This window comes from Nannobrachium achirus, assembly GCF_963921795.1.
Source record: "Nannobrachium achirus genome assembly, chromosome: 1".
NCBI classification, from domain to species: Eukaryota; Metazoa; Chordata; class Actinopteri; order Myctophiformes; family Myctophidae; genus Nannobrachium; species Nannobrachium achirus.
This window is the reverse complement of record NC_137810.1, coordinates 35827696-35845424: the sequence shown is the minus strand read 5'-3', so window position 1 is coordinate 35845424 and position 17729 is coordinate 35827696. Positions and strand designations below refer to the sequence as shown.

The window sequence follows — 17729 nt, the reverse complement described above, 5'->3', positions numbered from 1 at the left end:
CTACCCGTGACTTGTAAATAGACTAAGCCCCCATGCTCCCCCACCCTTTTTTCTGCCTTTTTTATTTGATGTTATGCCTTTTCTGCTTTTGAAATTGATAGATAAAGTACTATGTTCTATCCGTCTGTCTTGAGATACTTAAAGTGTGGTTCCTGTGGAAATAAGCCTCGGCTTTCTAGGATCTCCTTTTAGTTGACCGTGTAGGCCTACCAGTGTTTTGTACTGTCATGAAACTGTACTGTCTTGTTTCTATTGCCATCTTCTAATAAATTCTTCAATCAATCAATCAATCAATCAATCAACCAACCAATCAATCGTATTACTTAATAATCATTTTAAAGATTCAAACTAATCCAATGACAGAAGACAAAAGGGCTAAAATGTAGCCCTCTTATCTTCTGTGATTCGTTTTGTGCCTCCACTGTTATTTTGAAGGCAACAAAATCAATGCACTTACTACCGCTGTGTGTTCTGTGTTCAGCTGTGGGTACTTTACTTGACTCACATTTTCAAAGCTCTCCTCAGTCCTGAGTCCTCACACTTTGCGGGGGAATTAATTCAGCTCAACTAATGGAGGTTCAGCCAGGTTGCCTATGTGCGATTGTGAGTGACTGATATGATGACATTTGAAGAAAATAACTAAGGGAATAATACGTGCGGTCCCTGCAGGGCAAAACACCATGGAAAGAGGGAGTCCTGTTGCTCATAAGAACAACCCCTGTTGACAGCAATGTACTTGTTTTATGTTATTTATTTACAGTGGTGTAAAGTAACTATAAGTACATTTAATTTTGAGGTATTTGTAGGCTACTTTACTTGAGCATTTCCAGTTTTCAGTACTTTTACTTCTACTCCACTACACCTCAGAGGCAAATATTGGTCTTTTACTCTATTACTATTTGAAAACTCTAGTTACTTTGTAGAATTTGATTATTAATAGGCCAATTATTAGAAAAATACGAGCTTGTAGAGCTGGTGTTTTCAAAACATTTCTTTACATTTGAAAACATGAAATGGTACATTCTGCATAATGAGTAGTTTTACTTTTGATACTTTACATTTTTATGCCAATACTTTTTTATTTATGTAGCCTATGCATTCATGCATAACACCAGAAGGTGGCGTAGTATGCGCTTCACAGCGGGCGTAACGCGCCATTTAAAGTCAACGAGGAAAAGGGTTCGCCAAGTTTCGCCGCTCAAAAGCATGTTGTGTTTTGTTTTTATTATTATCATTAACCTAACGCACGCTCATAACACACACACATACAGCGCATCGGGTCATAACGCCATAATAATACGTTGATGACCTAGAGCGGGCTGGGGAGCTGACAGACCACTGCCAGCGCTTGTTAATTAGCATTGTGGCTAGCAGGCTTGTCAACAGTGAGATGTTTCTAGCCTCGCAGTCAGTAGCTGGTTGTGGATAGTTGTTCCTACTGTGTGTGTGTGTGTCAATCTGCGGCTTGCGTGTTTACATGCTATGAAATGCATTATAACGCAGATCCAGCGAAATGTGTTGTTCCTCGAATAAGAAGCTGCCCGGTTTGACTCTGAACGAGCTGTCATCATCTGTCATCACGCTGGAACCAGGCAAGCTGCTAACAGATCTGTAAGTAGAACACCACACCCATCATTATCCTCATATCAAGGAACATTATTTATTCGGCATTTGAGCCACGGACCACCATTTGATGAGATTTAGCCTCTCAGACCCAAGACTTGTTTTAGAGATTAAGATTTTGTTCACAAAAACAATTCCATGCTGTATTGATGTGGTACCAATAGGCGAGATAACGGGTAAATCAAAATAACAATTCTTCTACATTCTCTAATTGTTTAGACTTCTTGTAAATTACATAATGCAGATGTTTAACAATAATTATGTTATACAACAATAATCTCCAGTCATTTAGTTGGGGACCTTCTGAAACGCCCTCAAGGACCACTGGTGGTCCCCAGATCACAGTGGTTGAAATGTGATGTGTTGTGAGCTTATAGATCTGGTATTCTTTGTAACTCAGTGTATGACTGTTAAAGATGAGCACGTTTGCCAAAAAGCAGCTTAACAGTGACAGTACATGTTCTTTCTTGCAGGAATAGGCTTATCTCCGTGTGTTGATAAGACACGCTTCCTCCTGGACTCTCACGTCGAAGTACTACGGGATGTCGCCTGTGCTGTCATTTAAAACCGCCCTTTCCCTGCCATGAACAGGAAATCACAGCATTTCTGTGGGGAGATATGGGCTTCCTACGAGTGGTAGCCAGCACCATGGTTAGGATCAGCACTTTCAGGTCCTATCAGCTAGTGCTTCTCCTGGCCGCAGCACTTGCTGTCGTAGCCTTTTACTACTTTGGCTCAGAGAAGCAGAACTTCTCCAGCACCACTAAGCGGATCAAGCAGACTCAAGCCAGCCACAACGCCAACAGGAACGATGCGGACCTGTCTCTGGACACCAGGCTGCCGCACGAAGATAGGACTGAGGAGGAGGAAGGAGGGGAAGAGCGAGACGTGGCACAGGAGAGTGAGGAGGGCAGGCCCAGGAAGGAGAACGGCAGCGCCGTGGGCAGTCGTCGGCACTACCACGCACTCATGATGTTCACCAAGGTGGACAGGAGCAGGAGCCTGCAGGACAAGTTCAAGGTGGCCATGTTGTCCATGGTGAAGCATGGCCACTTCCTGGAAGGAGAGGTGCTTGTCCTTCATTTTGTGAGTGACCAAGCCAGCCAAGAGCTGGGGCAAAGGATGCTTCAGGATTTTCTCCTGGATGCAACGTTTAAGTATGAGGTAGGTCTTAACAGGTTTTCCTGTTGTAGTAGATGTCTAGTCCTGATGTATTGCACTTGTACTACCTCTGATGATTTTAAAGATGGGGTGCCATGATTCCCGCTCCCAACACAGAAAGTGTTAAAATTATATTTTTACGTGGCCACACCCACCAGTTCATTAAGTGTGCCTGGTTACCAGGTGGGTGTTACCAGCTGAAGTACAGTGTTGGGTCTATCTATGGTAAAAAGGGAGGGAATATGATGTCATTAAATCAGTGTTTTTCAGTTGAGCCTTTTGACTCAGAGACTTTCAGGAATAAACCAAAAATACACAGGGAAGGCAAATTTGCACATTATAACCACACCCGGTGGTCTATTAAAGTAATGTTAACTCCATAGACGCATACAAAACAGAAGAAAGTACAAAACGAAGGCACCACCTCTTTAAGGTTTATTATGCGAGGACTCAAGGCTGGGGGTCCCCTAGCTTCTGTAGGTTTAAGTTGTGGGTTAAGTCAAAGATTAGTTTGGTAAACAACATTTCATGTTACAGTTTTGCTAGCATGTTCCTTGCTCTCCAATATTATCAAATGAGAACGTGCACCAGGTGGAGTCCCGCACAATCCACTGTTAGACATGGTACGTAAGGGACGGTACCTGGGTTTCCCACCTAGCTTAAGTGGGTAGAGAGGCCATTTGTTAATCAGAAGTTCACCGGTTCGTTCCCCGTCCCCTGCCTGCCTGTCTACGTGTCAGTGCATTTGAGCAAGACACTTGACCCCTAAAAAACACCTCCCTTACTGCAAGCGTTTATCATGCCCATCTGTCATGCCCATCTGAGCAACCATCTGAATTTCTCCTGTGGGATTATTAAAGGTCTAACAGAAAAAGATGAGAAAACATGAGCACAGGGCTTCATGACAAGAGATGGCTAAAGCACTTTTTGAATGCCATCTGTTGAGACACATGGGGGCAGTGTTGGTCTTCCACAATCCAGTGTTGGAGCCATCCCCCCAGGTTGCTCCTACCCAAGGCTCTCTCTCTTGCTGTCTTTTGGCGGTGTTGTCCTGGCTTGCCTTCCTTTCTTTTATAGGCCTCACAGAGCACAAGATAACAAACTTGTTTACAACTTGATTATAACTGCCAAAATCCTCCTTCGGCTGAGAGCCAGCCACCTCCCTCCCTCCCTCCCTCCCTCCCTGCAAGTAATATCTCTTCATCATCTGGTACGGAAGCCGCAGCACGGGGAGGATCAGTGCTTTGGATTGAGTGGAGGGTTGTTCAGCTTAGCATCAAGGCAGATTTGTGTTAGAGGGTCATATTACTCTCTTCGTTCACCCTCCTCCCTCCTCCTCAGCGCTGACCTTGCTCCAACCTTCCCATAGGAGCACAACTGAGCTGTGTAATATTGAGCACTCAGCACTGGACTAGCCACGGCCGAATGATTCGGCCGTTTATGGGACATATGCTTGACATGTGGTTGAACAATGCTGTGAGCAGCTCGGCTTACATCCAAGGCAGCGTGTTCTGTTTCTCCTGGGTGAGGAGGAGAGCAGAAGTTAAAGTCAAGGTCTGCTAGGACAGTGGTTCTCAACCTTTTCAGGCCGTAACCCCCGACAATCATCATATTTGAATTGGGGACCCTCACCAGACCACCCTGTCAAGCACTTGGAATGTAAACGTTGAGGGATTACATTTAGTTTGACTCGGTTCCACAGATACATGTTGTGAAAATAGACTTGCAGATCTGCAAAATTATGTATGTAGCTATGTGCAGTATATAGAATTTGACAATTTGGCTGTTTTACCAGTTTTCTATATTATAGTTTATTGATTCATGTTGATGCAGTAATGGTTTTATTATTATAGGTAATCTAACATATCATTTTCGGAATGTCTGAGTGTCTGAGTGTCTGTCACAGCGTTTCTCCTCAATGGCTGGAGCAATTGATCTGAAATCGCATCACCATAAGCATATGAACACACCTGACATAACTGTGAAGCCCGTTTGTCACTTTCACAAATCATATGCTGTATATTAGCATTTTTATGGTGTATCTACTATCTATTCTGCATCTAGCATGAGGCACATCTATTCTGCATCTAGCATGAGGCAACATGTTTAACCAGCTCTGTGTGTGTGTGTGTGTGTGTGTGTGTGTGTGTGTGTGTGTGTGTGTGTGTGTGTGTGTGTGTGTGTGTGTGTGTGTGTGTGTGTGTGTGTGTGTGTGTGTGTGTGTGTGTGTGTGTGTGTGTGTGCACTGTGCAGGCAGGCAGGCGGGTGTGTGTGCAGGCGGGTGGGCGGGCGGGCTGGGGGGGGGGGGACAGTATCTCTGTAGCCATTAAACGAAACGGGTTTCTTACATTGATGCTCCTACATCATGCAAGCACCAGTTAAAGTTACTTTCCATCCCTCATATACTGTGTGCACAGTGCACATCCCATAACCCACACACTGCACATCATTTTGGAGCTCATATCTTTGAACGGGTAAGGGCTAGTTAATTAAAAAGGTCTTAAAAAGTCCTTAAATTGTCACTTCACTGTCATCTTGGGAGTGGACAAAAAATCATTTTGGGAGTGGACCCCCTTGGGTGTCTCAACCCACAGGTTGAGAACCACTGAAAGAGTATGTGGGCAATGGGCATACAGGCAACACTTGTGTCTTCACAATCTCTTACCAACAACATGCTGTCTCATAAGCCTAAAGGTTTTATGTTGGCTAGTGATTGTCTATTTTAGCCTATTAGCCAGTGGTTTGCCTTGTGAGCAATGATGTTTTCCACATCCTTGTGGTGTCTTCTTTCCTGACCAGCGTTTCCCAACATGCTTTGCGATGATGCACCGTGAAAGAACGTGCTGCCCCACCACTGGAACATGTACAACAAGCACTTCACTTTTCTCTACTGAGATCAGATACATCTGCATGTACTCACTCACACACTCATTGTCACACTTCAAGTCTCTCACACACTTACGTGCACTCACACTCAGTGACACATCTCTTAACCATGCATTACTGTAAACATTCACTCACATACTGCAGAAAAAGTGTGTGTGTGTGTGTGTGTGTGTGTGTGTGTGTGTGTGTGTGTGTGTGTGTGTGTGTGTGTGTGTGTGTGTGTGTGTGTGTGTGTGTGTGTGTGTGTGTGTGTGTGTGTGTGTGTGTGTGTGTGTGTGTTTTATCAAGGCTCTTTGTTCAAGCATCATGCTTCTGTTTTGCATGGATAACGTTTCATAAATGAGATTATGACAATTCTACATTTTCTATCACATATTGCAAAGGACAGTAATGGGTTAGATCTCCCCTGGGTTCATTTGGGTAGTGTGTAGCCATAATGTCATCCTCATCTGCTGATCCCCAACTGAGTCCTTGAATTGCAGTATTCATCTCAAAGCAAGAAGACAAGATGGCAATTATGCCAGAGCCACAGCCTTGGTTGCTTCTCTGTGACGGTAGCTAAATCAAAGACCCTTATGAGAGTGGAGACAGACGGTCTATTGAGTGACATTGCCTACGGGCCATGGTCATTACTGTTGGACATCACTCACACATTTACTATGGAATGATGTGCTTGGAACTTTACTCATTCAAGCAGTTAATTTTAGAACCGTACCAGCGTCCTCAGTGCCCCTATTAATGCAGTTGTGGGTTTCATGCATTTAGTGGTCTCAGCTAGTGGTATTCTCAGTCCTGCAGACAATCTAAAATCTTAAGACCAGAGAGAGGTAAGAAGAGGTTAGAGTTGTGCTTTGCCTTGTAATCAATAAGTCATAACCCAGAAAATACCAAGGCATGCTGCTTTTGCCAAGCAGCCAGTTATAACTGTATTTCTTGAGGTTATGACTTATTGATCACAAAGTGAAGTACAAGTCAGACCTCTATTTTATTTGGTCTCATGATTTTGCAAAGCTATGGTATTTTAGGGGTTATGCCTTATTGATCACAAGAAAAACTGAAGTATAATTCTAACCACTTTTTGGGCCTTACGAGCTTTCCTGATCCAAAGAGCACCTGTTTTTGTTTTGGGGGGAGAATTATCTGCTGACGTGCATTCATGATTGGTGCCATTTTGTGCTAAACGGTCACCTCCCACAAGCTAATCGCACTGAAAACTCTTGACATTTTGAGTACCAAAAAGTGTGCCGGAAATGAGCTGTTCATAGATGGACGGACACACTGATGGACAGTAGCGAAAACATAGTCACTGGCCTTTATTGTCCTTGGTGGCTTTCTTGTTGAAGTAGATTTCTACATGAACCCATTCAGATTCAGATACAAGCTCTTGTTCCAACGATTTGGTGTAGTTGTACAGTTGTATGGGGTCCATTTCTGGCCCAAGGAATGTTTTTCGTGCAAAACAACAACCACACAAACGTCATTCAAAGAGTACCACAGAGCTGTGGTTTTCAATGTGTGGGTCAAGAAAAAAGACCATAATCAAAAGTATTAAAAGTAATCAACAAACTATACTATAAAAACTGGTCAAATATTGGCCTAGTCCTACCCTCCCAATTCACCACTCTGACCTTCAAGAGCGCCAACTTACCATAAGCATTGAAACATCTAGTTCTATTAGCTATACTACTCACTATTTATCTGTGGAACCGAGTCCAACAAAATGTAATGCCTCAACTCCCAAGTGCTTGTCAGAGTGGGGGACTGGGGGGGTCCCGATTCAAATATGATTCTTTTAGGGTGAGAATCACTAACATAGAGGGAAACCTGTCTTGTCTAAAAGTTATTCTTTCAGAGCTTAGCCTAATGTCCCACCTTCTCTTAAGCAGGAATTATAGGCTTTGTGTGTACAAGAGGCTTAATCACACTTCCGAAATATAATGTGGTTGGAGTAATTTTCCCCAAATAATATTTTCTATGGTTGCAGCAATCATGTGACTTTAAAGCTATGGGGCTGTTAAGTATGACATAATTTTGTAGGCAGAGAAGAATTTCTGCCCCCAGTTTCCGTGAATCTTTTTACTATTTTTACTATTTACACATTTTTCTTCTCTTTGTTATTGAAAGGAAAGTGTTAGAATGATACTTTAGTCGTTATTTTTTAGTCGTTGTTTTTTGAAATAGCGAGGGACAGAAAATGCTCTGGGGGTAGATTCTCCTCTGCCTACAAAATGATGTCACGGCTTAAAAGCCCCATACTGTGTAAGTTGCTCAACTAGTGGTCAGTAGCGGTATAGCAAACCGCGGTCGCGTCTGCTTTTTTCGTCTGTTTTTCGCCGCAGACCGGGCCTTCAGACCACCGCGTCCGCCTCGCCGAGACGCATCCATAGAGGTCTCTCGTGTCCCTCTAAGAGCAGCGGTTGGGGAGTTACATGCTAGACTCCTACCAGTGTAAACACTGCAGTGTACTTCCTGAAGAGCCCGGCAGTGTATGATCTGCGCTGTGATTGGCCGGTAGGGAGACACGTATACAGAATGATGCAGATGATGTCATTTTGCCGGAAAAACAGTCCCGGTCACGGCCACAGGGGCTCAGTAGAACACATATAAAGAAAAGGCTTTGGGGGCTGAAATTAACAGAGTGGGTGTTCTAACACTTAAGCGATTTAATAATTAGGACAATTTTAAGATTTGTTTTATTAAAAAGGTTACATAGTATAGCTTTAAATCAGTTAAAAACTAAATGTATTAACTACTACTTGTGGCTTGTCAACAAAACCTTATGTACTGTCTGAACCTGTACTTCTAAGAGAGTACATACATTATTTATGGTATCATCAAGGTTGTTGCAAGATGTAAACATTTGTTTTTTCTCATGGTTCGTTTCTGAATTATTCAAGGGAAGCTCTTAAAAGGCATCACCTATAACATACAAGTGTAAAATCCTGAAATACCCGTCCGTTATAAATGTTGAATGTGGGTGAGCATTTTCCTCTGTGACACCTGGTGAAAATTATGAGATATTTTGACTATTGGTGGCCGCACATCAAAGTGAAAGTCTGGGTATAAACAGTGAGCGTATAATAAGTGCTATTGCTTTAAAGAGAAAGAATAACAAATACGTTTTTTGCATACTGTATGTATCCTTGACCTTTTTTCGCTCTGTTTGTGATTTTAGTTTTGTGCTGTGTAAAGCGTAGTGTGTTCTATATTTACCATTAGTCTCTCTGCAAGTGTATCTTCTAAATGCCCAAAATGTAGGCAACATTTTACCAGGGCTGTTAAGTGGGCAAGTTTGATCTGGCTCTTTAAAATAAATAAAAAAAGACAGTGTGGCACTAGGGCTGTCACGTTAACAAATTTAAGTTGACGATTAATTGTCACACAGATAATTGCGATGATGCACCGTGAAAGAACGTGCTGCCCCACCACTGGAACATGTACAAGCACTTCACTTTTCTCTACTGAGATCAGATACATCTACATTTACTCACTCACACACACATTGTCACACTTCAAGTCTCTCACACACTTACGTGCACTCACACTTGTCTAAAAGTTATTCTTTCAGAGCTTAGCCTAATGTCCCACCTTCTCTTAAGCAGGAATTATAGGCTTTGTGTGTACAAGAGGCTTAATCACACTTCCGAAATATAATGTGGTTGGAGTAATTTTCCCCAAATAATATTTTCTATGGTTGCAGCAATCATGTGACTTTAAAGCTATGGGGCTGTTAAGTATGACATAATCTTGTAGGCAGAGAAGAATTTCTGCCCCCAGTTTCCGTGAATCTTTTTACTATTTTTACTATTTACACATTTTTCTTCTCTTTGTTATTGAAAGGAAAGTGTTAGAATGATACTTTAGTCGTTATTTTTTAGTCGTTGTTTTTTGAAATAGCGAGGGACAGAAAATGCTCTGGGGGTAGATTCTCCTCTGCCTACAAAATGATGTCACGGCTTAAAAGCCCCATACTGTGTAAGTTGCTCAACTAGTGGTCAGTAGCGGTATAGCAAACCGCGGTCGCGTCTGCTTTTTTCGGCTGTTTTTCGCCGCAGACCGGGCCTTCAGACCACCGCGTCCGCCTCGCCGAGACGCATCCATAGAGGTCTCTCGTGTCCCTCTAAGAGCAGCGGTTGGGGAGTTACATGCTAGACTCCTACCAGTGTAAACACTGCAGTGTACTTCCTGAAGAGCCCGGCAGTGTATGATCTGCGCTGTGATTGGCCGGTAGGGAGACACGTATACAGAATGATGCAGATGATGTCATTTTGCCGGAAAAACAGTCCCGGTCACGGCCACAGGGGCTCAGTAGAACACATATAAAGAAAAGGCTTTGGGGGCTGAAATTAACAGAGTGGGTGTTCTAACACTTAAGCGATTTAATAATTAGGACAATTTTAAGATTTGTTTTATTAAAAAGGTTACATAGTATAGCTTTAAATCAGTTAAAAACTAAATGTATTAACTACTACTTGTGGCTTGTCAACAAAACCTTATGTACTGTCTGAACCTGTACTTCTAAGAGAGTACATACATTATTTATGGTATCATCAAGGTTGTTGCAAGATGTAAACATTTGTTTTTTCTCATGGTTCGTTTCTGAATTATTCAAGGGAAGCTCTTAAAAGGCATCACCTATAACATACAAGTGTAAAATCCTGAAATACCCGTCCGTTATAAATGTTGAATGTGGGTGAGCATTTTCCTCTGTGACACCTGGTGAAAATTATGAGATATTTTGACTATTGGTGGCCGCACATCAAAGTGAAAGTCTGGGTATAAACAGTGAGCGTATAATAAGTGCTATTGCTTTAAAGAGAAAGAATAACAAATACGTTTTTTGCATACTGTATGTATCCTTGACCTTTTTTCGCTCTGTTTGTGATTTTAGTTTTGTGCTGTGTAAAGCGTAGTGTGTTCTATATTTACCATTAGTCTCTCTGCAAGTGTATCTTCTAAATGCCCAAAATGTAGGCAACATTTTACCAGGGCTGTTAAGTGGGCAAGTTTGATCTGGCTCTTTAAAATAAATAAAAAAAGACAGTGTGGCACTAGGGCTGTCACGTTAACAAATTTAAGTTGACGATTAATTGTCACACAGATAATTGCGATGATGCACCGTGAAAGAACGTGCTGCCCCACCACTGGAACATGTACAAGCACTTCACTTTTCTCTACTGAGATCAGATACATCTACATTTACTCACTCACACACACATTGTCACACTTCAAGTCTCTCACACACTTACGTGCACTCACACTTGTCTAAAAGTTATTCTTTCAGAGCTTAGCCTAATGTCCCACCTTCTCTTAAGCAGGAATTATAGGCTTTGTGTGTACAAGAGGCTTAATCACACTTCCGAAATATAATGTGGTTGGAGTAATTTTCCCCAAATAATATTTTCTATGGTTGCAGCAATCATGTGACTTTAAAGCTATGGGGCTGTTAAGTATGACATAATCTTGTAGGCAGAGAAGAATTTCTGCCCCCAGTTTCCGTGAATCTTTTTACTATTTTTACTATTTACACATTTTTCTTCTCTTTGTTATTGAAAGGAAAGTGTTAGAATGATACTTTAGTCGTTATTTTTTAGTCGTTGTTTTTTGAAATAGCGAGGGACAGAAAATGCTCTGGGGGTAGATTCTCCTCTGCCTACAAAATGATGTCACGGCTTAAAAGCCCCATACTGTGTAAGTTGCTCAACTAGTGGTCAGTAGCGGTATAGCAAACCGCGGTCGCGTCTGCTTTTTTCGGCTGTTTTTCGCCGCAGACCGGGCCTTCAGACCACCGCGTCCGCCTCGCCGAGACGCATCCATAGAGGTCTCTCGTGTCCCTCTAAGAGCAGCGGTTGGGGAGTTACATGCTAGACTCCTACCAGTGTAAACACTGCAGTGTACTTCCTGAAGAGCCCGGCAGTGTATGATCTGCGCTGTGATTGGCCGGTAGGGAGACACGTATACAGAATGATGCAGATGATGTCATTTTGCCGGAAAAACAGTCCCGGTCACGGCCACAGGGGCTCAGTAGAACACATATAAAGAAAAGGCTTTGGGGGCTGAAATTAACAGAGTGGGTGTTCTAACACTTAAGCGATTTAATAATTAGGACAATTTTAAGATTTGTTTTATTAAAAAGGTTACATAGTATAGCTTTAAATCAGTTAAAAACTAAATGTATTAACTACTACTTGTGGCTTGTCAACAAAACCTTATGTACTGTCTGAACCTGTACTTCTAAGAGAGTACATACATTATTTATGGTATCATCAAGGTTGTTGCAAGATGTAAACATTTGTTTTTCTCATGGTTCGTTTCTGAATTATTCAAGGGAAGCTCTTAAAAGGCATCACCTATAACATACAAGTGTAAAATCCTGAAATACCCGTCCGTTATAAATGTTGAATGTGGGTGAGCATTTTCCTCTGTGACACCTGGTGAAAATTATGAGATATTTTGACTATTGGTGGCCGCACATCAAAGTGAAAGTCTGGGTATAAACAGTGAGCGTATAATAAGTGCTATTGCTTTAAAGAGAAAGAATAACAAATACGTTTTTTGCATACTGTATGTATCCTTGACCTTTTTTCGCTCTGTTTGTGATTTTAGTTTTGTGCTGTGTAAAGCGTAGTGTGTTCTATATTTACCATTAGTCTCTCTGCAAGTGTATCTTCTAAATGCCCAAAATGTAGGCAACATTTTACCAGGGCTGTTAAGTGGGCAAGTTTGATCTGGCTCTTTAAAATAAATAAAAAAAGACAGTGTGGCACTAGGGCTGTCACGTTAACAAATTTAAGTTGACGATTAATTGTCACACAGATAATTGCGATTAATGATTTAATTGTGTATTTGGTGTTGAGTATTGACACAGAATAACATTTCAATTTCTTGTTTGGTTTGGTTTTTAAGCTTCATAATCACAAATTGCACTGGGCAGATATGACCAATATACAAAGAAATTACTGACATTTAATTTGATATCTTCCAAAAAATGTTAAATCATTTCATGATGCGTTGTAAGCTTGTAGATCTGCTATTCCTGCTATTTAGGGGAAATGTCTGAACCTCTTTCAACATGGAAACGATTTGGACGATTATCCAAACATAATTGCGATTATCTCAAATAATTGCGATTAGGTGATGATGTAATAATTGTGACAGGCCTGTGTGGCACGTGGCACCATAGGTAGGTACCTTGCCTCTTGGCAGTAGACCTGGGCAACACTGATTTCCATACAAGCCAGGGGCTTAATATAATCTTTTAGATTACATTAAATAATGATTCCCCATTGCAGGCACGTGGGAGTGATTTTTAACATATGGCATACATTAATCCAAATGTTCTCATCCCTTGATGTGCCCTTTTCTTGCAGCTATAATCTAAAAAAGGACTTAATGTAGGCCTAATCTACGTAAATCATGTTCCTGAGCATATTTGTTGACTTTTCTGCAGGGATGAAGGCTTTCACGTGGAATTCAGTGGTTACTATATTTTCCCTCTCAATCCTCTTTCAGTAAGCTGGCAAGAGATTCACATGATCAGGCCAAAAGTGGTGCATCATGGGATTTGGCCTCACAGGGGCAATGCTGAGGGCAGGGGGCGAGGGGGGGGTGTGTAGTCACAGGAGGTATCACGGTAACCTGCTGACAAGAAGGTGTATGGGGGAGCAGCCATGCATACTAGCCTAGGGTTGGGATCCGGAATCGGAGGAACCGGATCCAACATTGAGGAACCAGAGTCGGCTCCATCACATTTGGAACCGTTGCCGGGTTTTATCACACTGGTATTTGGAGTGGACTTTACGTCTGCTATACGATTACAATACCGGTAGTTCTCAAAGCTTTTCATTTCAAGGAAACACCATAACTCTGAGAGTGTACACATTTACAGTTCCATTTGTACATTCTCAGAGGCACAGACCTGTAAGGGAACATTTTGAACCCCCCCATAGGAAACGTTAAAGGCAACCGTTAAGGAACCGGTTAAAATCCTAAAGGTTCCCAACCCTAGCCCTGGGGTTCTCTGGGGCAGTGGTTCTCAAACCTTTTAACTTCGAGGACCCCCGATTTGGTATGCATTAGGCCACGTACGGAGTACAGACCCCCATAACTGACCCCCATAACTCTTGAGAGTGTACAAATGGGCTACACTCCAGAGTTACAGACCCATAAGGGTCCAATTTGAGTCCCAACTATCAGTCATTTTAGCTGGGGATCCCCTGGAACCCCCTTAAATTATCTGATTTCTGCCATTTCAACTGCTGATTAACCTACAGTAGATGCTGGAGTATATTGTAAAATACCCGTAAGCACAGACTTCATATTTGTAAAGAGTTTTATCCTAAGGCTATGTTTTATTGTATCGCTTGGTCAACAATAACTTCTGCAAGTACAAACCACCTCTCTTTACCCAAAGGGTTCACCATACATATTTCCATAACTACATACAGTATGTCCATAACATGTTCTCACTGTGTTATGTCCTGTAGGTGGTGTTCCATGATGTGGTGGCCCTCACCCAGAAACTGTTCCCCATCGTGGAAGCCATGCAGAAGCATTTCAGCGCAGGCTCTGGGGCCTACTACAGTGATGCCATCTTCTTCCTGTCTGTAGCCATGCACCACATCATGCCTGAAAGTAAGACTCCTACTGTATCCCCTCACAACTAACTTAAAACGTTATATGCATTGCATATATTTTATTGCTTACCAGGGAGGAGCATTGTCTGTTCTTTTAGTATTTTCGTAGTCGATAAAGAGAATAGTCGAGTCGACTAGTTGCACCTCATCTTCCGGTTTATTTTTACAACGCTCTACATAAATAAATGCCTCCTACAAATGGCGTATGTATTAACCACTTGAACACTGCAGTCCCTATTCTGGGGTGAACATCAGGCGAAAATAGCCGATCTACAAGTTCTGAATGCATTGTGGCGCGTTGTGAGCTTGTAGATCGCCTATTTTCAGTGTAGAGATTTGGTGCACGGGGAAAAAGGAGCAGACCAAGTATTTAGCCTTGGGGGACCTCAGCCAACTAGGGTTGAAGTGCTTAAAAGGAGGAGTCAGAAGGTGCACGGCTGACATTGGCGAGAGTGGGGAATACGATAATCCTAGACAGAAACCTGCAACTGTGTAATGAGCCAACGTTACAATAGGGCGAGGTCTGGGGTCTTCCATTCAGCTAGACCTGTGAAGCCCTCTAACCTTTGCTTTATTATTCTTACCAGAAGTGAATAGTGATTCATCTGGTGTCAAGAATGTGATGTCTGTTGTACTGTATACTGAATGAATGAAAACGTATTTTGACCTGATGGCGATCCACCATGGAACCAAATTGCCTAGATTTGTAAATAATAAAAAAGGTTGTATACGGTATGGTTTTGGAACAATTTTCGATAATTTCAGAGAATGCGATTGTCTTGCTTCGATCGATTGCCATTGCTAGTATTAACTTTCTTTCACTAGTACCATATATGTAAGTTGTTGAGACTTGTTGACGTGTTGTTGTGACTTGGATAACCTAATGCAAATGGTAATCTTGTCATTCATTAGTATGGCTAAAACTAATGGGCTAGCTTATGGAAACCTTCACTTTGAAAAATATCTTAAAAAGGGGCCCAATTGTTACACCTGAGGGAATGGATATGAACTTACACAATGGAAATATTCTGCTGTAATACATCTTCTAATTAGTATATTCCTGATTAAAACTCCCTTGTGACACATTGTTTTTAACATGCTGTGGCTTGATTATCCAGCCATTTTCCACCAGCCTAAAGAGAGATGTGTGTGAATCATTTTAATTAACGGTGTAGTTCAGCTGGGTCCACTGTCATACTGCTTACCACAATGGCTCACAAGTAATGATGTTGCTGATAAATTAAATATAGCTGAATGGCTCATTTGGCAGCATTTCCAATTTCAGAATGGATTCAGTACAGTGGAATATCTTCTATGGAGATCCATCCATCTGTAGGAAGAGCCACATAGGCTGTATTTGGCCAATTATGTGACAATTTCCTAGTGAGTTCTGTTCATACATTTTTAATATCAATTTATTGAAATAAATATGAATTACCGTGTAGATGAAGTGTTTCCGAGAGGGGGATATAATTGTTGTTCAAGTACCTATTTATATGCTGAACCCCTTTGTTTTATTGACACATTTTAACACCCCTGTTTCCCTCACACATTCCATTGTAAAAAAAAAAAACATCTCGTGGCCAAAGATATCAAACCACACAGTTGACCAAAAAGGGACTGACGAAACATACAGTATATCAGTGTAGCCGTTCATTTCTGATTCTCTTCCCGAAAGCATTTGAGGTCAGCAGGACTCTGGATATTTTCAAAGCACCATTGTCATCTTTAACCATGAACTGATGCGATGGAGCGGAAATTGGTCCATTTTTTAGGCTTCACTCACTGCAGCAAACAAGAGAGAGTAGGATGTCAAGCACATTCACAGACCACTCTGAATACCACCTCATTCTGTGTGTGCCACTTTTGGGAACATTCCATGGTTTCATTTGTCTCGCAGCCCATATACTGCAAAACATTTACATTTCATTATTTCACTTAAAAAAGGTTTGGTCATTTTATCATCTATTCAGGCTTTTGTGAGCACCCGGGAGATGTTTTAAGTTGCTTTATTCAGTATTTAGATATTTAATATTCATTTTATCTTTCACGCCCCTTTCCTATACAAACCCATTGTAACTTCAAACTCCATTTTAACCATGATAGATTCAACTAGAAAGATGCAATTCTGGAAATTGCAAGCGTGGTTACCCTGACGCGAGTCACAAGGAATCCACTGGGAAATGTATTCCATCTTACCATTAGTCCCTTTCATGCCCATATCTGGATATCTCTGTATCTGTCACAGTCCCTACAGTCCCTATTTGAGCGGTTTGAACCATTCCGTCCTTGTCCCTTTTATGCCCATATGTGGAGATCCCTGATGTCATCAATATTAAGCCCATATCTTGGAATGCCCATATATGAACATTCTGTGTCAGTCTCGTGGTCTATGACATCAGACATCTATGATGTAAAGAAAATGTTAAATTTTTGCATTTTCCCATTCAAGTCAATGGAGAAAATTAATACACAAATAAATTAATATAAATTAAATTATGTATCAATATCGCTTAGCTAAATGCAAGCAGACGAGTCCTGATACAGCTGGTCGATTTGACATATGGCCCAAGTGTGTGCCACCAAAACTGTGGGAGGAGTAGTGCGGTAAAATAAAGTTTATCCGGAAAGATGGAAAGGAAGAATAAAGTCGACAAGTACTGTAGCCTGCAACCACAATAATGAAAACACCGGTCCTTTTTTCTGGTGACTCCTGATGCCCTCTATTTTAAATATACATATTTAGTCACTTAAAAATATTTCCACACGACTATAGATGTGTTTATTACGCTGTACTGTGGTGTGGATACATGGAAAAATACAGATCGTTAAATTAACTGTGTAGCCCTTTGTCTGATATTGCTTTCAATCCTACAGGTAGGTATCTCCCATCAGCATCTTCATATTTGATATAGGCTACTATCCCAAACACGTTGGCTTAAATCTGCCACAGAGATTACACACTGTTCAGGTCCTAGAAAGTGCACTAAACCAGGATCCTGAACTTTTTGATAAACAATTTTAAACATTTTGATTTGTGTTGATCATCCCATTTTCTTTTTTGCCTACTTTGCAGAATATGAAATCTATGTGTACTGTAAGTTTGCTGGTTGTTGCTCATTTAATACAACAAAGCAAAGTAAGGTAAAAATGTTATTGTATTATGTAGCTACATGATCTATTTACAGACCTAACCAATCGCACTCATAGTTATAGATTGCGTGTGTTGACATAATCTAAAATGAATATTGCAATAGATTTACGGGGATATTTTATGATTGTCCGTGCAGCTGTTGGCTATGTCAATTGATTGGGTCAGCTTGGCTCATAGCTCTGGCCAATGTAATTTGACCAAGTCTCGAGTGCCTAGGGCCTTTTCCACCTATAGAGGGTCACCGTCACAGGCGTGCCGCATGCTCAAGT

The 17729-nt window shown here is 41.5% G+C and overlaps 1 protein-coding gene across 1 annotated transcript in view; it reads left to right on the top strand.

Moving 5' to 3' along the window:
* Positions 1 to 1508: 1508 nt before the first annotated feature.
* Positions 1509 to 17729, top strand: part of xxylt1 (xyloside xylosyltransferase 1) — a 54405-nt gene continuing 38184 nt past the window's right edge. The window contains exons 1-3 of the mRNA XM_080732915.1: positions 1509 to 1611; positions 2097 to 2787; positions 14157 to 14304. Of these exons, the coding sequence (XP_080589041.1) occupies positions 2242 to 2787; positions 14157 to 14304 (694 nt within the window). The 5' untranslated portion in view covers positions 1509 to 1611; positions 2097 to 2241. The remainder of the gene's footprint in view (positions 1612 to 2096; positions 2788 to 14156; positions 14305 to 17729) is intronic.